The sequence below is a fragment of the Sceloporus occidentalis genome, unplaced genomic scaffold (assembly GCF_023333645.1).
Source record: "Sceloporus occidentalis isolate IW3139 unplaced genomic scaffold, rSceOcc1.0.p SCAF_83, whole genome shotgun sequence".
NCBI lineage: Eukaryota > Metazoa > Chordata > Lepidosauria > Squamata > Phrynosomatidae > Sceloporus > Sceloporus occidentalis.
In genome coordinates, this window is record NW_028317063.1 from 32,394 (window position 1) to 52,328 (window position 19,935).

General features: G+C 46.9%; 2 protein-coding genes across 2 annotated transcripts in view; one reads left to right on the forward strand and one right to left on the reverse strand.

Annotated features, from left to right (window-relative positions):
• Positions 1-11,086, forward strand: part of LOC149285139 (receptor-type tyrosine-protein phosphatase-like N) — a 28,691-nt gene extending 17,605 nt beyond the window's left edge. The window contains exons 12-23 of the mRNA XM_089495681.1: positions 51-115; positions 4,862-5,074; positions 5,207-5,416; positions 6,171-6,318; positions 7,406-7,479; positions 7,959-8,036; positions 8,168-8,287; positions 8,975-9,141; positions 10,026-10,079; positions 10,336-10,400; positions 10,534-10,607; positions 11,015-11,086. Of these exons, the coding sequence (XP_089351807.1) occupies positions 51-115; positions 4,862-5,074; positions 5,207-5,416; positions 6,171-6,318; positions 7,406-7,479; positions 7,959-8,036; positions 8,168-8,287; positions 8,975-9,141; positions 10,026-10,079; positions 10,336-10,400; positions 10,534-10,607; positions 11,015-11,086 (1,340 nt within the window). The remainder of the gene's footprint in view (positions 1-50; positions 116-4,861; positions 5,075-5,206; positions 5,417-6,170; positions 6,319-7,405; positions 7,480-7,958; positions 8,037-8,167; positions 8,288-8,974; positions 9,142-10,025; positions 10,080-10,335; positions 10,401-10,533; positions 10,608-11,014) is intronic.
• Positions 11,087-14,565: 3,479 nt separating this feature from the next.
• On the reverse strand, positions 14,566-19,935 carry LOC149285140 (dnaJ homolog subfamily B member 6-like). The gene is made up of 8 exons (XM_089495701.1): positions 19,871-19,935; positions 19,228-19,337; positions 17,607-17,660; positions 17,391-17,501; positions 16,843-16,935; positions 16,629-16,740; positions 15,900-15,970; positions 14,566-15,113 (listed from the first exon to the last, which is right to left on the reverse strand). Exons 1-8 carry the CDS (start codon positions 19,933-19,935, stop codon positions 14,566-14,568), a joined length of 1,164 nt encoding a protein of 387 aa, XP_089351827.1.

The following is a 19,935-nucleotide window of genomic DNA, read 5'->3' on the forward strand; positions in this document are numbered from 1 at the left end:
GAAAGCCGTTAACTCGTTCTTCTTCGAAATTCTCTTTTTTAATTTTCCAGAGGCCCTGCAGTCAGATCTGGAAACGGAGACGGGCGTGAAGATTGTCCAGGCGGGTGTTGGCAAGGTGAGGAGACGTTTTTGGTATCACCAAACGAATCACCAATTTATAAAATGATTACCAAAGCTGGACGCCCCACACGGAAGGCGCTGTCGTTAAGACGCACACACATTTCTCATGTTGATGGCGGAACATGTGCAGTAAAGTGCTGCCCCCTGCAGGCTGTGGGGGGGGGGCAGAATCTGATAGAGGGGAAAGATATTGTTTAAGTTTATTCTTTAGTAATAATTCTACTTTAGCTCCTTTTATTTTTATTATACAATAATAATAATTTTAGGAAATGAACCCCCTAAAGAGGTGCTTGAGGGTCTTCTTCACGGGTTGGTCTGTCACTGCTCTCCATCATGACCGTCTCGCCCCCTTACAATCCATTACGAACGCCGCTGCCGGCTCACCCGTCGCTCCACAGACCTCTCCCCTCCGTCGGTCTCTTCACTGTTCACTTTGAGATTTAATGGCGGTTCTCCTTCCCACCTCTCTTATCTCCAAATATCCCCCGACCTGGTCCCTCCACATCTGATGATCTTTATCTGTGCCGTGATCCCTATCTCTCACGCTCGCCAATGTCATATATTTATACAGTCACACAGTAACATAGTAACATACACACTAATACACACGCAATACCATACCTGCACACACACATATACTTACATACATATTCACACACATTAACACACACCGTAACATACTTACATACACAGTAACACACACCGTAATATACTTACATACACAGTAACACACACCGTAACATACTTACATACACACTAACACACACCGTAATATACTTACATACACAGTAACACACACCGTAACATACTTACATACACAGTAACACACACCGTAACATACTTACATACACACTAATACACACGCAATACCATACCTGCACACACACATATACTTACATACATATTCACACACATTAACACACACCGTAACATACTTACATACACAGTAACACACACCGTAATATACTTACATACACAGTAACACACACCGTAACATACTTACATACACACTAACACACACCGTAATATACTTACATACACAGTAACACACACCGTAACATACTTACATACACAGTAACACACACCGTAACATACTTACATACACAGTAACACACACCGTAACATACTTACATACACACTAATACACACGCAATACCATACCTGCACACACACATATACTTACATACATATTCACACACATTAACATACTTACACACACAGTAACATACTTACATACACAGTAACACACACCGTAACATACTTACATACACACTAACACACACACAGAGTAACATACACACACTAACATAACTGCACACTGTTACATATTTACACACACAGTAACTCACACCGTAACATACTTACACACAGTCTAACATGCTTACACAGACGCACGCAGTAACATACACACAGTCTAACATACTTACCTAAACACAACCCCCCCCACCACTGAGAGCTCCCTTGTGGTCCTCAGGTGCTGTCTACTCTCTAAGCGCCGGGAGATGACATCATATCCCAGCGCTTAGCGTACGGAGGCACCATGGCTCTCTGGCCCAGTGGCTGGTGTCGGGCGCCTCCTTCTCCATGTCCTCGTAGATTGTAAGCTCCTTTGAACAGGGCCCACCTCGCCTTTGGTTTCTGTGAGTCCAAATTGTTATGTGATGCACTACTTGTTATGTCCTGTTTACCCTTTGTACAGCGCCGCGGAACATGATGGCGCTATATAAAACAATAACTAATAATAGATTTTCCCGTTCACTCTAGTTAGGGCTCTCTTTACTAAGGTGTGATATCTCTGTGTGTTATGAAGGGCTGAGCTGGCCCTGTATAATGTATAGCTCAGTCTGTGTTATTTTTACATACAATAGGATCTTGTATGTAAATCAGGGAGTTAAAATGTTTAACTCTCCTGCGATCTCTCTCTTTAGTGAATAGACCCCAGCCCTGCGTGTGTTAGAAAGATGTATCTCGCTGTGACATCCGACAGGCTGTCTCTGTCGGGGCGTCAGTCTCGCTCTGTATCTCGCTGCTGTTGTGTTGTGTCCATCTGTCGGGTGACTAATGTCCCAGCGCTGGATGTTTCACTTAACACTATGAATGGTGAACATGCGCGCCCCTTTAATCCATGCAGTGGTCTGTATACCCGGGCCAGTAACTGAGGGTCTGTCAGTATGCACGGGGCTGTGTTCATGTGACCCGGTGGGATAGAGCGAGTGTCTGTTGGGGTGGGCTGTCTGTCTGTCAGGTTGCCTGGGTTGATAAATATCTTAGCCTGATCGTTGTGACCGTCTGTCGTCTGTCTGTCTGTCTGGAGAGCTGTGTCTGTCAGGGATTCTGTCTCTCTCTCTGTCAGTCTGTCTGGGATGCTGTATTTGTCTATTTGTCCGTCTGCCTGTGTAGAATGTTGTATCTGTCTATCTGTCTCTCTGTGTGTGGGATGCTCTCTCTGTCTCTCTGGATGATGTATCTGTCTGCCTGGAGTGTTGTGTCTGTCTGTCTGTCTGTGATGCTGTGAGCCGGTGATGGATTGGCTGTTATATCTCCCCCCCTCCCGCCCCTCATCTCCGATCTTATTGATTACAGGGTAACGCCTGGGGTGGGGTGGCGGGGGTTGTTTCGGGATGGGTGTGGGGGAGGTGTTGCCCAGCTGCAGGAGAGGGGGGGCATGGGGTGGATGAGGATGGGAGGCGTCTCCCTGTCTTTGGGTGTTGGGGGGGGCGTTCGTGAAGAGGGCCCGGCCCTCCTCAGTAACATGGAGCTGTTGTCATAGCAACCTCTTTTGATGTGACAAGTGCTGTGATTGTGACGGGGAGGCTGATGTTCTAGGGAGCTTTGGGAGGCAGTATGAGGGTGTCAGAGCCCCCATCCCACACACAGCCCGCCTGCCGCTCCCATTTCTCGCTCGCCGTCTCATCTTTGCACGGCTTCCACCATCGCTGTCCCTCTCCGCTTGTGTCTCTGCAGCTCTGTGCATCTTTCCGTCCTTCTCTCCTCCTCATTCTCTCTACCCTGTCTTTTGTGCGTCCTCCGTCTTCTTCCTCCCCTGTGCCTCCTCTTCTTTCATTATTTATCCTGCCTCTTCGTTCCCCGCTCCCCGGCTCCACTTAAATCTCCTTTATCAATTCCTCCCCCCAGACCCCCATCTCCTTGCCCCATTTATATTTTTCCCCATCCTCTGGGTTTTTCTTACCCCCTGCCTGTGCACATTTCTACCTTTCTTTCCTCCGTGTCCCTCTCTGCCCCTGTGGGCCCTGGGCCTGGCGGTTGTATAGGGGCCAAGGTATGGGGCCGGAGATCACAGTATGGTCACTGCTGCTCCCCCGGAGAGCTCTGTAAGGGGATAGCACAGACCGCACCAAAAGCTCTCGCTAGGTAAGTCGGATAGAAACAATAACTCTTTGTAGTTCCCCTCTTTGCAGGACGGCAGAATTCCGAAGGAAGAACACTGGGCTGCCATTAATATTTTTTTTTTGGGGGGGGGTAAAATGCTTGACTTATTGGGGTTTTTACACCAGTACCAATTACCGAGCCGAGTCATTTCTGCTCACCGTTCGGTGCAGCCTCAGCTCAAAGGTGCAAACACGGGAGCCCAAAGTTGATGCCCAAAGACCTAATTAAGAATCGTAATCGTAAATGGGGTTAAGGCCAATTATCAGCTTATTTTGACCTTGAAGAGCTGACTTTAACCTCAGGTACGGCTTTTGGATTGCAAGCTTTTGAGTAAAGGTATAAGACCACAAAGTTCTAGAACAGACTCACCTTAGGGAGTACAAACGAGCAAAAGAAGGCACTAAAGGCCTCATATATATATATTCACCGTTTGGGGTTCGGTAGAAGAGCAGGGCTCGGATTTACACAGGTGCGTTTCAGAACCATCACTCACAACCTGGGTGAGTGAGAGACGACGATGATGGAGGAGAAACCCCGAAACTCCAAACCGGAAAGGGCAAAGCTCTGGATTCCGTTACTTGGACTCTGGAAAGGACCTGAGAGGCTGGATATTATCTGTCGTTGCGTTATTATGGAAAATCTAGAATAATCATCTAGCTGGTTCATGGAATTGTTGATTCCCCAAAATTCCGTGTAGAAGCTGTCATGTTTATGTCGTCTTAAACCCGCTGGCCATGCACTTCATGGAGAATTCGATTCTTAGCTTCCAGTCGAATCACTAGGGTTGGTGTTAACCGGTTTGGTAGCTCATGCTGTCACCCCCAGTGACCTCTTTCTGTACCAAACCATACAGAATCCTTAGAAACCCCCCCCCCACACACTGATCTCACCCTCCTGCACTTTTGTAAATCCGCTCTGGTGGTCACTGCGCAGTTACAAGACTACCCGTGTCCCACCATCGTCTCTCACTCACCCCCGCAAGAGCTTAAAGCTTCTATTCCGGAAGGAGGAAAGCCATCTCCACGAGGACCAGAGGACCTCAGCTTCAGGTGTCACCACCGCTGATGGTGCCACCCGGTGCAGTCCGCACCCACCGCACAACCTCTACTGACGGCACTGTTAGTTTGGATGCCATATTCAGCCTTGGCACAATGACGTTTATATACAGTCCATGTCATTTTGTCCTTACATTTTGTTACAGCTATATTTTCTGGGGTATGATTTGTTTCTGATTGAATACTATTTCAGTTCTCGTGGTTGTACCTTGTCGCTCGACCTTCTAGCGAATGTTTTTTCGAACCTTGTTGTCCTGAAATATTTTGCCTCACCTTTTCCTTGTCTCCCCCTGCAGGTGGAAAACGGTACTGTACTTCCTCACACAAGTCACTTTGGAGACAACTTGCGCTTTGTGTTGCTCATCTTTATCGCTTTGGCGTGCATTGCCGGTATAGTCATTGCATCAGCCGTTATATTCTGCATCCGCCAACATGCCAAGCAGCGAGAAAAAGAGCGCCTTGCGGGACTCGGCCCGGAGGGGACTGGCGACTCTACGTTCGAGTACCAGGTAGAGTGGGGTAAACTCTAAAACGGGAGAGAATTCTAAAAGTAGCTGCTATTTGAACCTCTGTATAAGCGCTCAATGGTTTCTGGGTTATGGTTCCTATTCATCTCTTAACGTTAAGTTTCTCTCTTGAAGGATCTTTGCAGACAACACATGGCAGGGAAGTCTCTCTTCAGTCGCACGGAGGCTCCCAGCGCCGCGGCCGAGAACTCCCGCGTTAGCAGCGTGTCCTCTCAGTTCAGTGATGTCCCCCAACCCAGCCCAAGTTCTCACAGCAGTACCCCATCCTGGTGCGAAGAGCCAGTCCAATCCAACATGGACATCTCAACTGGCCACATGATCCTGGTAAGTCACCCTGCTATGGGCAGAAGCAAAATCAAGCCTGTGGCATCTAATATCTAAAAAGCCTAAAACTCATTGTAGATCAGGCCGATTGTTGAGTCCTAAATGACTTCCATGGTGACGCAAGACAGAGGAATTTTTCTGGTCTTGGTTGATATTTACATAGAATCAGTTGAGATACCTTCTGAAGATTACTTTATTGAGGAATAAACTTTAGATTTACAAAGCAGCCCGTGACAGATCAAGGACCTTTATCGCCAAACATCTCCTTGGGGAAGATCTGCTCCTACTTTATGAAGTTTTTCTCTGATCACCATATTTGCTCCACTGGAACATCTTATACTGGTTGGGTTGATGGGGGCCACTTTCATTATGGGTGACATGTATGGAACATTCCGTCCCCATATATGTTCACAGTTAATCAAATGGAATACAATGTAGCAAAACAGCGATTCCTCCTGGGCTGTACGTGGAGAGGTTATAAGCGGCCAATTCTTAAGAGGATATCTCTGGACGTTTTATCTATCCATCTGTGGGGGCCTTCTGCTCCAAACAGAAAGTTTCCAGGATTTCTTTCTTAAAAATAGAAAATGGTAGGGACACAAAATATCCAGTTTACTCTGTTCAAACTAGGTGATAAAATATACATTGTGGCCAATTTTTCGATGCATTGCGCAGCCATCAGGCATTCATGCAGCTGAAATCCAGAATGGTCCAACTAGCGTTAGAGAATTAATTGCCCCCTTGTCTCCTGCAGGCTTACATGGAAGATCACCTGAGAAACCGGGATCGCCTCGCCAAAGAATGGCAGGCTCTGTGCGCCTATCAGGCCGAGCCAAACTCGTGCTCCATCGCGAAGACCGAAGCCAATCTGAAAAAGAACCGCAATCCGGATTTTGTGCCCTGTGAGTTCCCTTCTTTGGGGGCAGAAAGTTAGAGGAAGGCAAAGCACAAACACGGAGAACGGGCAGATGCACGGCGGCCGGCAAGCATGGGGAAAGGGGCTTCATTTGCTCACAGTGGCAAATACCCCTGCAGGACCATGGGAGGAGGTTTTGAAGGAATCGGGGGTGTAGGTTTGTAGGTTAAGGAGGAATTGGTGCCAAGGAAATTGAAAGGATGATGGAAAAACAGAGGGGCATCAATGGGGAGAAATAGTCAGGATGGTAAAAAGAAAGGGTGTGAAGAGTATTTATAGTTTTGATTTTGTCTCGTGGAAAATCTGTGGATGCCGTGTTACTGACCTAAAAACTGAAACTTTGTATCTTTTGGCACTAACCCTAGAATTAAAAAAATCAGTTCTCCTCTGCGTCGACTTGAATGGAATCTGTAAGGAGCGTCTTATTTTAGTTCCATTCAGAGCTTCCAGAAGTTAGTATTTTAAGATGAAAAGTAGGCTTTAGTTCATTAACGTCAACCCTTCTACCAATCCTTCCGGTTTTTAATCCAAAAGAAGGCAAAAAAAACCCCTAATTAAGCTATTTTCCCGAATTTTGACACTTGGGGGGTTCCTTCTTGATTCCAAAAGCCAACCAGAATTCTCCTTGTATCGAGACGCTCTAAAATATTAGTGTTTATTCTATTACTTACAGCCCTGAATGTTCTGTTTTTCTAAAAAAAAAATAAAAAATATCCAGACCCTTTTTGAAGGCATCAATTGTATCTGATAGAACCCCCTCTCTTGGTGAATTCTGTACCTTTACTGCCCTCGCTGTAAAGAATCCTTTCCTTTATCGTTGAGCCCTCGGCAAAGCAAGGTATAAATCCAAGCTGTGATCCGTAGTTGAGTCGTGGAGTAGGAAGCCACAACCACCTAGAGATGTAACGTAGTCTACAAGGCGCGCAGGGTTCTTCTGGGCTATTCATAGTTAAGACCCATAGTTGAGGTCCTCTTGACATCAATGGTAGATTCAAAAGCAGAGGAGAATGTTGGCTTGAGATGCCTGCTGTATGTAGAGAGATTGTAATGGAGTTTTCATCTGTCTGCCATAGACGATCATGCGCGCATTAAGCTGAGGAGCGAGACCAACCCTTCCCGCAGTGATTACATCAACGCCAGCCCCGTCGTAAGTACCCCAAAAACCCAAAATCCCATTTACTGCCCCGTAATATTCATAGTTATCCTACAAGCGGGCAGCCTGCCTTATTCCTTCACCCTGAAGACGGGCACCGGAGGCTTATCTTCTCTAAGCCTAATAACGAATTAAATAGTTAAAATTAAAAAAAAACTAATTAAAAAAAGACACTTTTACAAATTAAACCCGTTAATGGCTTCCTTTAAATATTATTTTTATACTAATTAAAATTGTGACTGTATCGGAAATTCATTAAACCAGGAAGCGAACTCTCTCTTTATTTATATTCCAGGGATGTTTAATACAAACGAGTTGGAAATGTTAAATTTTTCTCTCTTTTTATGAATTGCGTGTTTGTTGTTTACTAAAATACTTTGAATTCGACTTATTAAAACGCTCATTTTTCCCATCTGTTTGAAGCGCTGCAGGTATGGTATCACGTTGTCTCTTGTGTTCAATCTTTAAATTAGATCGAACATGACCCCCGAATGCCAGCGTACATCGCCACCCAGGGACCCCTCTCCCACACCATCGCCGACTTCTGGCAGGTGAATGTTTTTATTGCTGTGTGGACCGCTTGTTGTTCTTGCTCAGGGTATCCATGTTTTGCTCTTGCTCCGTCTTGACCTCTTGTCGTCTTGAGGCAGGGACCTGACAGTGTCTGGGTGTTAATCCGCAGATGGTTTGGGAAAACGGCTGTACGGTGATTGTGATGCTGACTCCTTTGGTCGAAGATGGAGTGAAGCAGTGCGATCGCTACTGGCCTGATGAAGGATCGTCTCTGTACCACATCTACGAGGTCGGTAGACGTTGTCTATAGAATCCCAAACGTCACTCTGTTGTTCCCACCAATTACCCTCCAATTGTAAAGCAAATGGAATATACAATACATTTTGGGGTCGCTTAGAAATTTCCTTGTTTTGGAAAGAAAAGAAAATTTTGTCCATTAAAATAACATGAAAAGGATGAGGAGTCCGGCGCAGACGGGGTTAATTTTGCAAATGACTATTGTAGCTGGAAATCACTCCCATCATTCCCGTGTTCCAATGGCCCTTTATCACTCCCATCACTCCTGGGTTCCAATGGCCCTTTATCACTCCCATCACTCCTGTCTTCCAATGGCCCTTTATCACTCCCATCACTCCTGTCTTCCAATGGCCCTTTATCACTCCCATCACTCCTGTCTTCCAATGGCCCTTTATCACTCCCATCACTCCTGTCTTCCAATGGCACGTTGTGTTCGCTGATCCAAGCTTAAGTTTAGAAGGCTAATTGATCGTTACGAAACCCTTTTGCAATTATGTTACAGCCCAAAATGTCCTTGTTTTCCAGTGACCGAAATCTTTTGAACTGTAGCGCATATATTATTATATATTATATATTATGTCGTACTCCCCGTTGTATGCGCATTCAGTAGGTTAAAATGTTTCCATTTGAAGTCAATGCACTAACTGTAAAATGTTTTGTGCTGCGAACCCCTCTGCAGGTCAACCTGGTCTCCGAACACATATGGTGTGAAGATTTTCTGGTTCGCAGCTTTTACCTGAAGAACGTCCAAACCCAAGAGACTCGAACCCTCACGCAGTTCCACTTCCTGAGCTGGCCGGCCACCGGCATTCCGAGCAGCACCCGTCCGCTGCTCGACTTCCGCAGGTGAGACGGGGCGTAAGGAGAGACCCCCAAGCTCAGGCTTACTGGTATCTTCAGTCTATGAGGATAAATGAAATGGATAACTTGTATATCGTATAACCTGGATAACTACTCGGCGATGAGGCCCAAGATAACTGAAAAGCACAGCCAGGGTTGTTGGTTCCAACATGCCGTTGGTTTCCATGCGGACGGAATGGAGATTCTTCCTTCCTAAAGCTAACAATAAAATGTATTACTGGATTTATCTGGCTCTTTGCAGGGCAGGCAGTCAGAGCTCTATCCTTTCTTGGCTCTATCTCTTTTGTGTATATGTTTATGTGGATTTCAGTCCAGGATGTAGACCTTGTTGGGTTTGGGGACGCACCCCGCTTCTCCTCCCTGATCTTAGAGGTTCCTTCCTCTCCTCCGTGTCCGTGGTCTCATCCCATCTCAGAAACTCATGGCTGCCCGTGTCATTTTTGTGATTTGCAGCTTGTAATTTTGGTCTCAGTTGCATAGTCACAAAAGTGATCATGGGCGGATGAGCCCCAGCTTGGGTATTGACTACATCTTTCGTAACGGAAGTCTGCGTCCCGGAAATACTTTCCATGTCGGCCAAACGTAAGGTTTCTGGACGGCAACTCCTATCCGTCCTGGCTGAACCCCACATAGACGATTGGCAGATCACCTGAAGCTCGAGGAACGTTCCCACCATCAGCCATCGTGTGCTCCAGGGTATTGGACTCTTCAAACTCCTGGAGACGCGGCGTGGGATCGTATAACCCGTCAGATCATCTCAGGAAGCAAATACCTAACTGCAGACAGGATCTAGTGCTGCGCTATAATGAACAGAAAGGTTCATTTGTATCAGAAAAACGTCATTTACGCAAAGTTTTCTTCTTTTGCAGGAAAGTGAATAAGTCGTACCGGGGTCGCTCGTGTCCCATTATTGCCCATTGCAGGTAAATCCTCGTCCTCGTCCTCTGCATTCTTCTCCCAATATCCGGTATTCATTCATTCACCAATTACCGCCCCCCCCCCCATAGATTTACACAACGCCGATGCCTCATACTTAACTCAAACAAGGCCGAGTACTCACACTCAGCCATAAAAAAAAAGTTTGCGGCACCTCCTAGCGAAGGCAACGTTTGTTCGGTGAGATCTAGAATCACGTAAGGGTTCTTCTGTAAAACGATGACGGGTGGTTTTCTCTTTCAGCGATGGAGCTGGAAGGACCGGAACGTATATCCTCATAGACATGGTACTGAACCGTATGAGTAAAGGTGAGGATGGAGGGATTTTGGACGCCGTTTTAGTGGGGGGGGGGGGTCGAAATCGCGAATCTGGGGTCGTAATGTGCTTCACGTGTCTGTATGTGAGCCGGTGTCGTACTTACCGTCCGTTCTCTATGTTTAGGTGTGAAGGAGATAGATATCGCCGCGTCGCTGGAACACGTCCGCGACCAGAGGCCTGGGATGGTTCGAACCAAGGTACAGACGCGCTATTAGTATAACACCCCCGTCTGTGATGTATACGTCCTTCATTACCCCCCATATATATCTGGTAACAAAGCACCCCCCCTACTGCTTGTCCCCCCATTTCAGAAAAGTCTTAGGGGTGTTCTGGGGACTTGGGGTCCCAAGTGGATGTAATGGGGGACAGGTAGGGGGTCGTGGCTGTTGTTTATTGCTATGGAAAGAGACGTTTTTAACCTTTTTATTTAAACCACGTCACACGCCGCATTATACTAATACCCTAGGGGAGAGGTAACCACGGATAATACGTTCTGCTGGAATTAGGAAGTAATACGTGGAATGCGACCGCTCCGGTTCAAACTTTTTTCACCTTGAAATGAAGCCGTAGAGTTCTAATCCTTTCTCCGACGTTCTCTTTCTAGGACCAGTTTGAGTTTGCGCTCACGGCGGTGGCAGAGGAGGTCAACGCTATTCTCAAAGCGCTACCACAGTAATAAAGAGGTGTCCTGACCCTACGGCCCCATTCGGTGTTGTGATTTTACGCCCGCCTTACAGGGACGGCAGCTTCACCCGCCCTGAAATACCCATTTGGTGTACTCTCTGCTCCTCGCCCGAGGGTCTCGGGGGGGCCGCACGCACATGAGCTCATCTTATGCCTTTACTGCTGTCCCAATCTTCTGTCCCCCCTGCACCGCCTGGTACTCGCGTCATTACCTCTGCTACCTCATCCTTTACGCTTCACCCCTATAGCCGAAGACACAGAGGACGCTGAAAACCGCTGGAGATAATCTGCGGGGTTTCAAAACGACACTCCGTGAATAACGGAAATATTAGTAAATCCCCCCCATGTGAGTTTTCATTCAGGATGGTGGTCTTCTGTCTTCCTATGGTGGTCTTCAACATATAGAGCCTACGGCCGGTAATTATTTAAAACACAGGGTATAGATCAAGTACATCTGGTTGTTTGTATACCACGGAAAGAAAATCGGTACCCAGCAGCGAGACGTCCTCCACGGTGCCTTTCAATGCCGTGAAATGTACATTTAACCCTTTGAGTGCCTTGGGGGGGGCTTTGGAATCTATGCATCATGCTACCCCCTGGCACTCTAAGGGTCAAAAGACATTTAATATACCCCAGAGCTTCTGAGCGGGTTAGGATTTCAGCTGAGCCGCTCTCAGAAACCCTTCAAAAGCACGTTCTAGTTTGTAAAACATTATTGCTGAATATGGCCCGAGGGCCAGGACCGTCGGGGGGGGGGCTTTGGCAATTTGTTAACGGCAGAGCTGCGGCTAAATGTCAGGGTCCGCATCCACTTCTAGAACCCCCCTTAAAGCCATTGAGGGGATCCCATGAGATTTGAAACTCTTGCAACAATGTTGCCACTGTTTACAATAACAATGATTACCTAGAACGTTAGAACCCTTTAGTGTGATACAGAATGCCAGCGTTGTCTCTCGGCGTCTTGTCTGTGTCTAGATCACGAGGAAATCTTTCCAGGGGTCATTTCGTCTGTCGTCTTCTCCCGTACGGCCCTTTCGGCCCACCTTCTGTGTGCACTTTGGCCTTCTTTATAATAATGCTGCATTCTCTTTAGGAGGATCACAGGGGGGGGCAGCGAGTTTGAGACGAGTACCTCCTTTAGTTCTTCGCCTTCTCATTTTTCATACCGCATTGTATAAACGTTCACCACGGCCAAAAAAAAGAGAACCATTTCTAGAGAACTATAATAGACTTTAATTTTGTATCTTGATGTGAATAAAGTATTTGTGTTGGATGGTGCAACTGCAGATCGGTGTCTTGAGTTTTGTTCCTAGGCCGATGGAAAGTATACTAAGACAAGTCAAATGATGTCACGGGGGGGGGGCAAATAGGGCATACTGCTGCGATTAGTCTTTTGTATAAGGCACCAGCATACTCCATGGCGCAGTACAACATACAAGTAGTGGTGATGACACAGGTTTTTTTAATGCACTTGCCCTTTTGTCTTGTGGTCTTCTTGGTTGGATCAGTATGATGTCATAATTACTACTTATTTGCAGGACCATCTATAACACCAGTGGGACCCCTGCCAAACCTCTGCTAATGGGGTATATAACAAATTGCAAGCTCTTTAGACGGGAGCCTAAGTATGGCTCCTGCATTTATTATGAGACTAATGAACACATTTATAAATAATGACATAACGAATGTTCTACAACAATTCCACCCAAAATAATTATTGTTGTTGACCTATCTGGCAACAAAAAAGTAAAATCCTTGACTTGCTCAATCCCGCAATACCCATCACGCTCAGCCAGACCATCCCCTTTTAAAACATGTAACCGATGTCCACATCCTATTTATCATAACACGGAACCGTCGTGATTTTGCTTGTAGTAAATTGTAATTATTGTAGCTCCATGGTATTATCATTTATTGTCTTACTGTATATATAGCGCCATCAAATTCCACAGCGCTGCACAATCGTCCGGTAGATGATGCCAGTTGCTTACACCGGTTAGTAGAGTATAGGGCATGTGGCGAGTGTATTTATATACGTGCGGACGCATCGTATGAATGCTGGCACGGGACGGAGCTGATATTTATAGAATGTGGTATTCACGGCTGTGATGTTGGAGAAGGACGCGTGTCACGTGGCATAGGGGTAAAAGTCCTAGATAATGACCCGACTCCAGCATTGGTATCCGGACGAGATGGTTCCGATTTAGAACACCGAACACCGAAGCTCACCAGCTCTTCCAATCCAATATATATATATATATATATATCATATACCATATATAATACACTATACTGTATATATGTTCCTTATAAAGTGCTTTAATGTAATAGAACTTTTTGTCACACGCACGTCACTGTTACCCACTCAGCGGGCATCCATCGAGGTGACTTATTCTCAGACCCTCTTTGCTCAATCAGGGCTCCGGCTCTTTAGTAAATATATACGTCGAGTCTGATAAACTGCACACAAATTTACATTCCATGAACACCGCGCTCCCTCGTCCGTGGGGGCCACACACGTGTTGGGTCCAGCCCGTTTGAGGTCCAGTTGGTTATTATATAGTCCCCTCCATGAAATAAGTTATATGCCGGAGTCCTAAGAAAATTCCAGTGTGGAGAAGGACGAGAGTTGGGAGACCCCCAGCAAAAAAAAATTCGGGATTTAAGATGCCGACCCTGCGCAGTAATAAGGTGCAAGGGGCAGGAAAGGTCTGCTTGTGCCCCCTACACACAGTCCCCCCCAGATTAGCGATGATGGGGGGGGAGGTTTGTGACTCCAGTCTCAGAAAACACCTAATGAGAGAAGCAGAACGTTAAGCGAGCGATCGTTAAAAGGGACTCTGTGTGCAAGAACAGGCAAAGTGGCACAAGGAGAGGTCACAGTAAGGCAGAGGTCCAGTGAGACGGCACGAGACAGGCACCGGGCGGCAGAAAACTCATCTATGGCACCTGGGGCGAGGACTACAACCCCCATCATCCTCACTCTGGTTGCTCAAGAGAAGACAAAGGCTGTTATTGAAGGGTTACAGGAGATGTAGTCCCCCAGCACGCAGGCGTCTGTTTAAATACACCTGATCCATATTACTAAAGCAGATATGGACTACAGCTCCCATCATGCTGGACGCTACGGCTGACGGCCGAGAGGTTTCCTATCCTGAACGTATGATTCCTAAAGTGCTGCGCGATGAGGCGATTTGCTGCTTGAGAATGGATTGTTGTCCAGCCGTTAATTGCTGAGCCATTATATGTTTAAAAGGAAATATTTTGGCGCAGGGTTGGGTAATATTTTGGCGCAGGGTTGGGTAATATTTTGGCGCAGGGTTGGGTAATATTTTGGCGCAGAGTTGGGTATTATTTTGGCGCAGGGTTTTATTGGATTTGGGGCAGAGAATTGCGTTACCCAAATCCCTCGTTTGTTGGCTATAATGTTCCACGGGCACAGGTCTGTTCACGGCTGAGGGTTATGACCCGTCAGGAGATGTAACACCTGTTCTTGGCATCCTTTTTCTTATCTTTGGGTTCTGCATCAGACGGCACCTCTGCCTCCCCGCGTCCCTCCTCCATGTGCTGCCCCTGGCGGTGCTCCCCCGCTCGCGACCGCACTCTCTGTAGCCCGGGATCTGCTACTGGTTGCCCCGCTCGCTCCCCATCCAGCCTATGTTCTGCCGTCGGATGCTGCGCTTTAGCGCGGCCCATGTGCCCCCGTCCTCCTGCCTGACGCTGCACTCCTGCCTTTTGAGACCCCGCTACGCCCTGACTCTTTCCTTGCCAAGCTCCCTTTTTACTTTTCAAACCTGCTTGGTGCTGCCCTGCCGCCTCCATCTCTGAAAGGCTGTAGGCCATAGCAAGTTGCAGATCCTCATCCTCGTCATCGCTGTCTATCACCACGTAGGCCGGGGCGGCGCTCTGCGAACGTTGCACGTTACGAGGGGATTCTCCGACTCTGGTTCTGGCAGTCGGGGTCTGCGGCTGCTCCCTTTTGCTCATCTCCAGAGCCAGCGCCAACTCGTCCTCCACACCTGCCGGGAAAAAAAACCCAACAACCCGGAGACATAGACATTAGGGTCACACTCCACCCGGTCACCAACCATAATGCACCATCAGAGGGCAACAAACCAGAAGTAAAATAATCAGTTCCTTCTGGGTCATTCATGGTAACTTCTGAACTCGGCCTTCTTGCTACCTTCCTCCTTCAACAAACTCACCAGCCTAAACTTTAGAAGTCTCCTTATCCACAACTCACTCCCTCCTCGCCTGTTCTTCCTCGCTGAGTATTATCTCTTCTTCAACCCTGCATTGCTTACATCTTTGCTTCTTCTTTGGGATAAAACTTTAAGTTTAGTGCTAAGAACGTCTTTCTGGACACCTTCTATAAATGAACTGGCGCCGTGTGTCCAGGAGAAACATGCGCCGAGTGAGTCTAGGAATATTCCAAATATTCCTTTACGAGGAGATCAATCTGGGAAGCCCAAGATCCTCGGAACCTGCAAATCTTTGAGAACTTTATTCCCAAACTTATATTATATTCCTAAATGTATCTGCTCTCAAAGTTCTTCCTTACTACCTGAAACTCTAAATGCAACGCTGTTTCTCGTTACTCTTTCCATCTCCATAAAGCTTCGTTATTAAAACTCTAAGGCAGCCGAAGCCAAGTATTTAAGATGCTGACAAAGATGAGGACTTCAGGTTTTTATTTCTTGCTCAGAGACAAACTTTTTTTCCACGGCCGATCCAGCCGTCCTGCCTCCTTCCTGCTTCTGATAATCGACGGAACGCCCAACGGTCTGGGGTCAAGATTTCCTTACCGTTCACCCGGATGGACTTCAGCTGCCCGTCTTCTTCCACCTCCACGCGTTCTACGCCGTTCTCCACGACCCTGAGAAGAGATGATAGCGGAAGAAAGGCGCTCAGAAAATACTGCTTATGATGCTTTTTGATAAATATGTTCAAAGCCAACATGGCGGAGATCCGGAAGGAATGGCGAGAGAACCCGGGGCTGTCAGAGGTGGTGAAAAGAGGGTACGGGCAGGGGTATCAAAACTGGGGTAAATTCACCTAAATACTTGGGGAAAAATCTGGCTGCCATATTGAAGTTGTGAAGAATTACAAATATGATGCAAAAATAGCACTTTTTTTGCCTTCTTTCATTCAAAAGCAACAGGAAGGTTGTGATTGGCTGGTTGGAAATCGAGACTCACTTTTGACAGCTCAAAGTCCTGTCCTGTTCAACACAAGCCGACACTCACCTACTGGGACTATGAATAATGCCCAAGGAAGGAGCACAGAACAAGTGCAGTCATGGTGGAACGCGTACGCTACACACCTGAATGCTCCTCATTCTGTTCTGGATTGGAATTCAGGCTAAATTGCAAAAAAATGCTAAAAACTGTCATATTCTGACATATATATATTTACAGATTTCAGTGGGATGCTAAGTTACCCCCTTGGGTGATCCTCCCAAATTTTATATATAGAGAACCCGATTGCATCCATACCTAACCGGTAAAAATGACAGTAACGGTTTCTACGCGTACCTTTTGGTCGTTACCCGTTTGCCGTTAACAATCTTGGTCGAGGTGGAAACGGAGCAGAATTGCCCCGACCCTCCGAAGCCTTCGCTTCCAAAGGTAGAGAACGAGGTGAAAGCTGCAATAAGGGACGTGAAAGGGGGAGACTGTGTTACGCGGCGGGGCGGAGAGGAGGCAGCAGGCACAACGTACAGCGACAACGGCAGACGATCTACGTTACCTGCGTCAGACGGGAAGGAGAAGGAGAACAGCGGGGAGGAGCGAGAATGGCGAGTTCCTTCACCGCGGACACCGGAGAACATCCCAAAGTCATCTGCCCAACGGAGGAGAAAGACGGTGAATTCTACAGCCAAGTAACATTGTGTCCACATCGCGCACGCCATCCAAGAGATAGCGGTAGGAGGGAGCGGGATGTTTCCAGGATGATATCACCCAAAATATAACTCTGTCTCATCACGCGCTTCGACCCCTGCTTCTGAAACCACAAGCCTACTGTAAGGAACCTTCCGGTTTCCCAAATCCTTAATCGATCTATGAAATGATGTCATAAGAATATTAAGGATATGTATCCATTATAGAATCACGCATTGCCATCCGCATGATCTTTCCTCCCGTGAAGGTCCTTGTCCCGTTTGGTGGAATTTGATTTTGGCTTTCTTTGGCATTAAGATACTTTGAAACAGACAGTAAGCCTCTCAGCCGGCCCTCGGGCACAGATTGGGGTCACTGAACGTGAATTTATATTTGGGAAGGCTTCCAAAAACGTACCAAAAAAATCCGAGAAGGGGTCTCGTCCTCCAAAGAATTCCCGAAATACTTCGTCGGGGCTGCGGAATGTGAATCCAAATCCGTGGAATCTGGGATCGGATGATCTGGAAGCTTCTGTGGATAGAAAGCGGGGGGGGGGGGGGGCCGCAGGTAAGTCTTCTGGACTCCAAGGGAATGAAGCAGGAGAAATATCTGGAGATTAAGTTATTAACTCACCTGCTCTGGAGAAGCCATCTTTACCATAACGGTCATAAGCATCTCGCTTTTGTTCTGGGAAAACAAAGAGTTTAACAACATTACAATGTGACGCAATTATATCCCTTCTATGGAAACTGGTAACCAGTTACGGCACCGGCACCGGCACCATTATCACAGCAGAGACCGGAGAGAGTTCAACCATAAATACACCACCTTTCAAAGGATTGGGGTCACTGAGCTGTTTTTATGAAAAACTAGAAAATTTCTGACTGTAACAAAATTACAAAAGGGTTTACCATTATTAACCATTAATTAGCCTTTTAAACTTAAACTTGGATCAGCGAACACAATGTGCCATTGGAACACAGGAGTCATGGGAGTGATAAAGGGCCATTGGAACACAGGAGTGATAAAGGGCCATTGGAACACAGGAGTGATGGGAGTGATAAAGGGCCATTGGAATCCAGGAGTGATGGGAGTGATAAAGGGCCATTGGAACACAGGAGTGATAAAGGGCCATTGGAACACAGGAGTGATGGGAGTGATAAAGGGCCATTGGAACACAGGAGTGATGGGAGTGATAATGGGCCATTGGAACACAGGAGTGATGGGGGTGATAAAGGGCCATTGGAGCACAGGAGTGATGGGAGTGATAAAGGGCCATTGGAACACAGGAGTGATGGGAGTGATAAAGGGCCATTGGAACACAGGAGTGATGGGAGTGATAAAGGGCCATCGGAACACAGGAGTGATGGGAGTGATAAAAGGCCATTGGAACACAGGAGTGATGGGAGTGATAAAGGGCCATCGGAACACAGGAGTGATGGGAGTGATAAAGGGCCATTGGAACACAGGAGTGATGGGAGTGATAAAGGGCCATTGGAACACAGGAGTGATGGGGGTGATAAAGGGCCATTGGAGCACAGGAGTGATGGGAGTGATAAAGGGCCATTGGAACACAGGAGTGATGGGAGTGATAAAGGGCCATTGGAACACAGGAGTGATGGGAGTGATAAAGGGCCATCGGAACACAGGAGTGATGGGAGTGATAAAAGGCCATTGGAACACAGGAGTGATGGGAGTGATAAAGGGCCATCGGAACACAGGAGTGATGGGAGTGATAAAGGGCCATTGGAACACAGGAGTGATGGGAGTGATAAAGGGCCATTGGAACACAGGAGTGATGGGAATGATAAAGGGCCATTGGGACACAGGAGTGATGGGAGTGATAAAGGGCCTCTGTACACCTATGAAAAGATTCCATTAAAAATCAGCCGTTTCCAGCTACAATAGTCATTTACAACATTAACCCCGTCTGCGCTGGATCTCTCATCCATTTCATTTTATGTTAATGGACAAAATGTGCTTTTCTTTCAAAAACAAGGAAATTACTAAGTGACTACAAACCTTTGAACAGAAGTGTACAGTATATACCAGTATATATATATATGGTAGTGTGTATATATATATATATATAGCTAGTAGTGTGTGTATATATTGTAATGTATATCTTAGCAATAATATCAATGTTGGCTTGAAACATCCAAACCACTATTGGCCGCACTCAGAAAGAAGGTGTGATGAGACGATGGCTGCCGGCGGTGTGAGGAGAGAGGCGGAAGGCATGCCGCTCACTTACTGTCTGATAAAACCTCATAAGCCTCAGCGATGTCTTTAAACTTCTTCTCTGCGAGTTCCTTGTTGTCGGGGTTTTTATCCGGATGCCACTTCAGAGCCTGTTTGCGATACCTGAATACGAGACACAAATAACCGAGTCAGCAGGCAATAACCCGGCGTCCAGCATAGAACCGCATGAACGCGTTACTCCGTGTGCTTTCCATGTCCGGTAAAATCTATTTATGTGGAACACCCCATATCCTTCCAACATATCACCCCACCTCAGGGTTTCTGCCCCAGTCTCAGGGTGAAGGGGCAGATTCTGGGGGTCACACAGTCTGGAGCCGACTCCTTCCTATCCCCCCCCCCGCTGTGATCATATATAAGACCCCAAATTGGCCCTTTTGCCCCCAGTATGTTACGGTTGATGTCCCTGCTTGAATGCAGGTGACTCCATTAAGTGTATCTTTAAATAATGACAAGTCAAGGTTTCCATGACGACATTCGGGTAACACATTTTGGTGAATCACTACGCAGAATCTCGGGGTCCATTCATTTAGTCCCCCCCGTAGGAACCTAATCCCAAATTATTGTCTGTTTTACGGCAACCAATAGCCATCCTCCGGCTCCCCGTTGATGATCCTTTTTTTGTCCTGGGAACTTACGCTCTTTTGATGTCATCCTGAGAGGCGTTTCGGGGAACCCCGAGGATCTCATAATAATCCCCCAT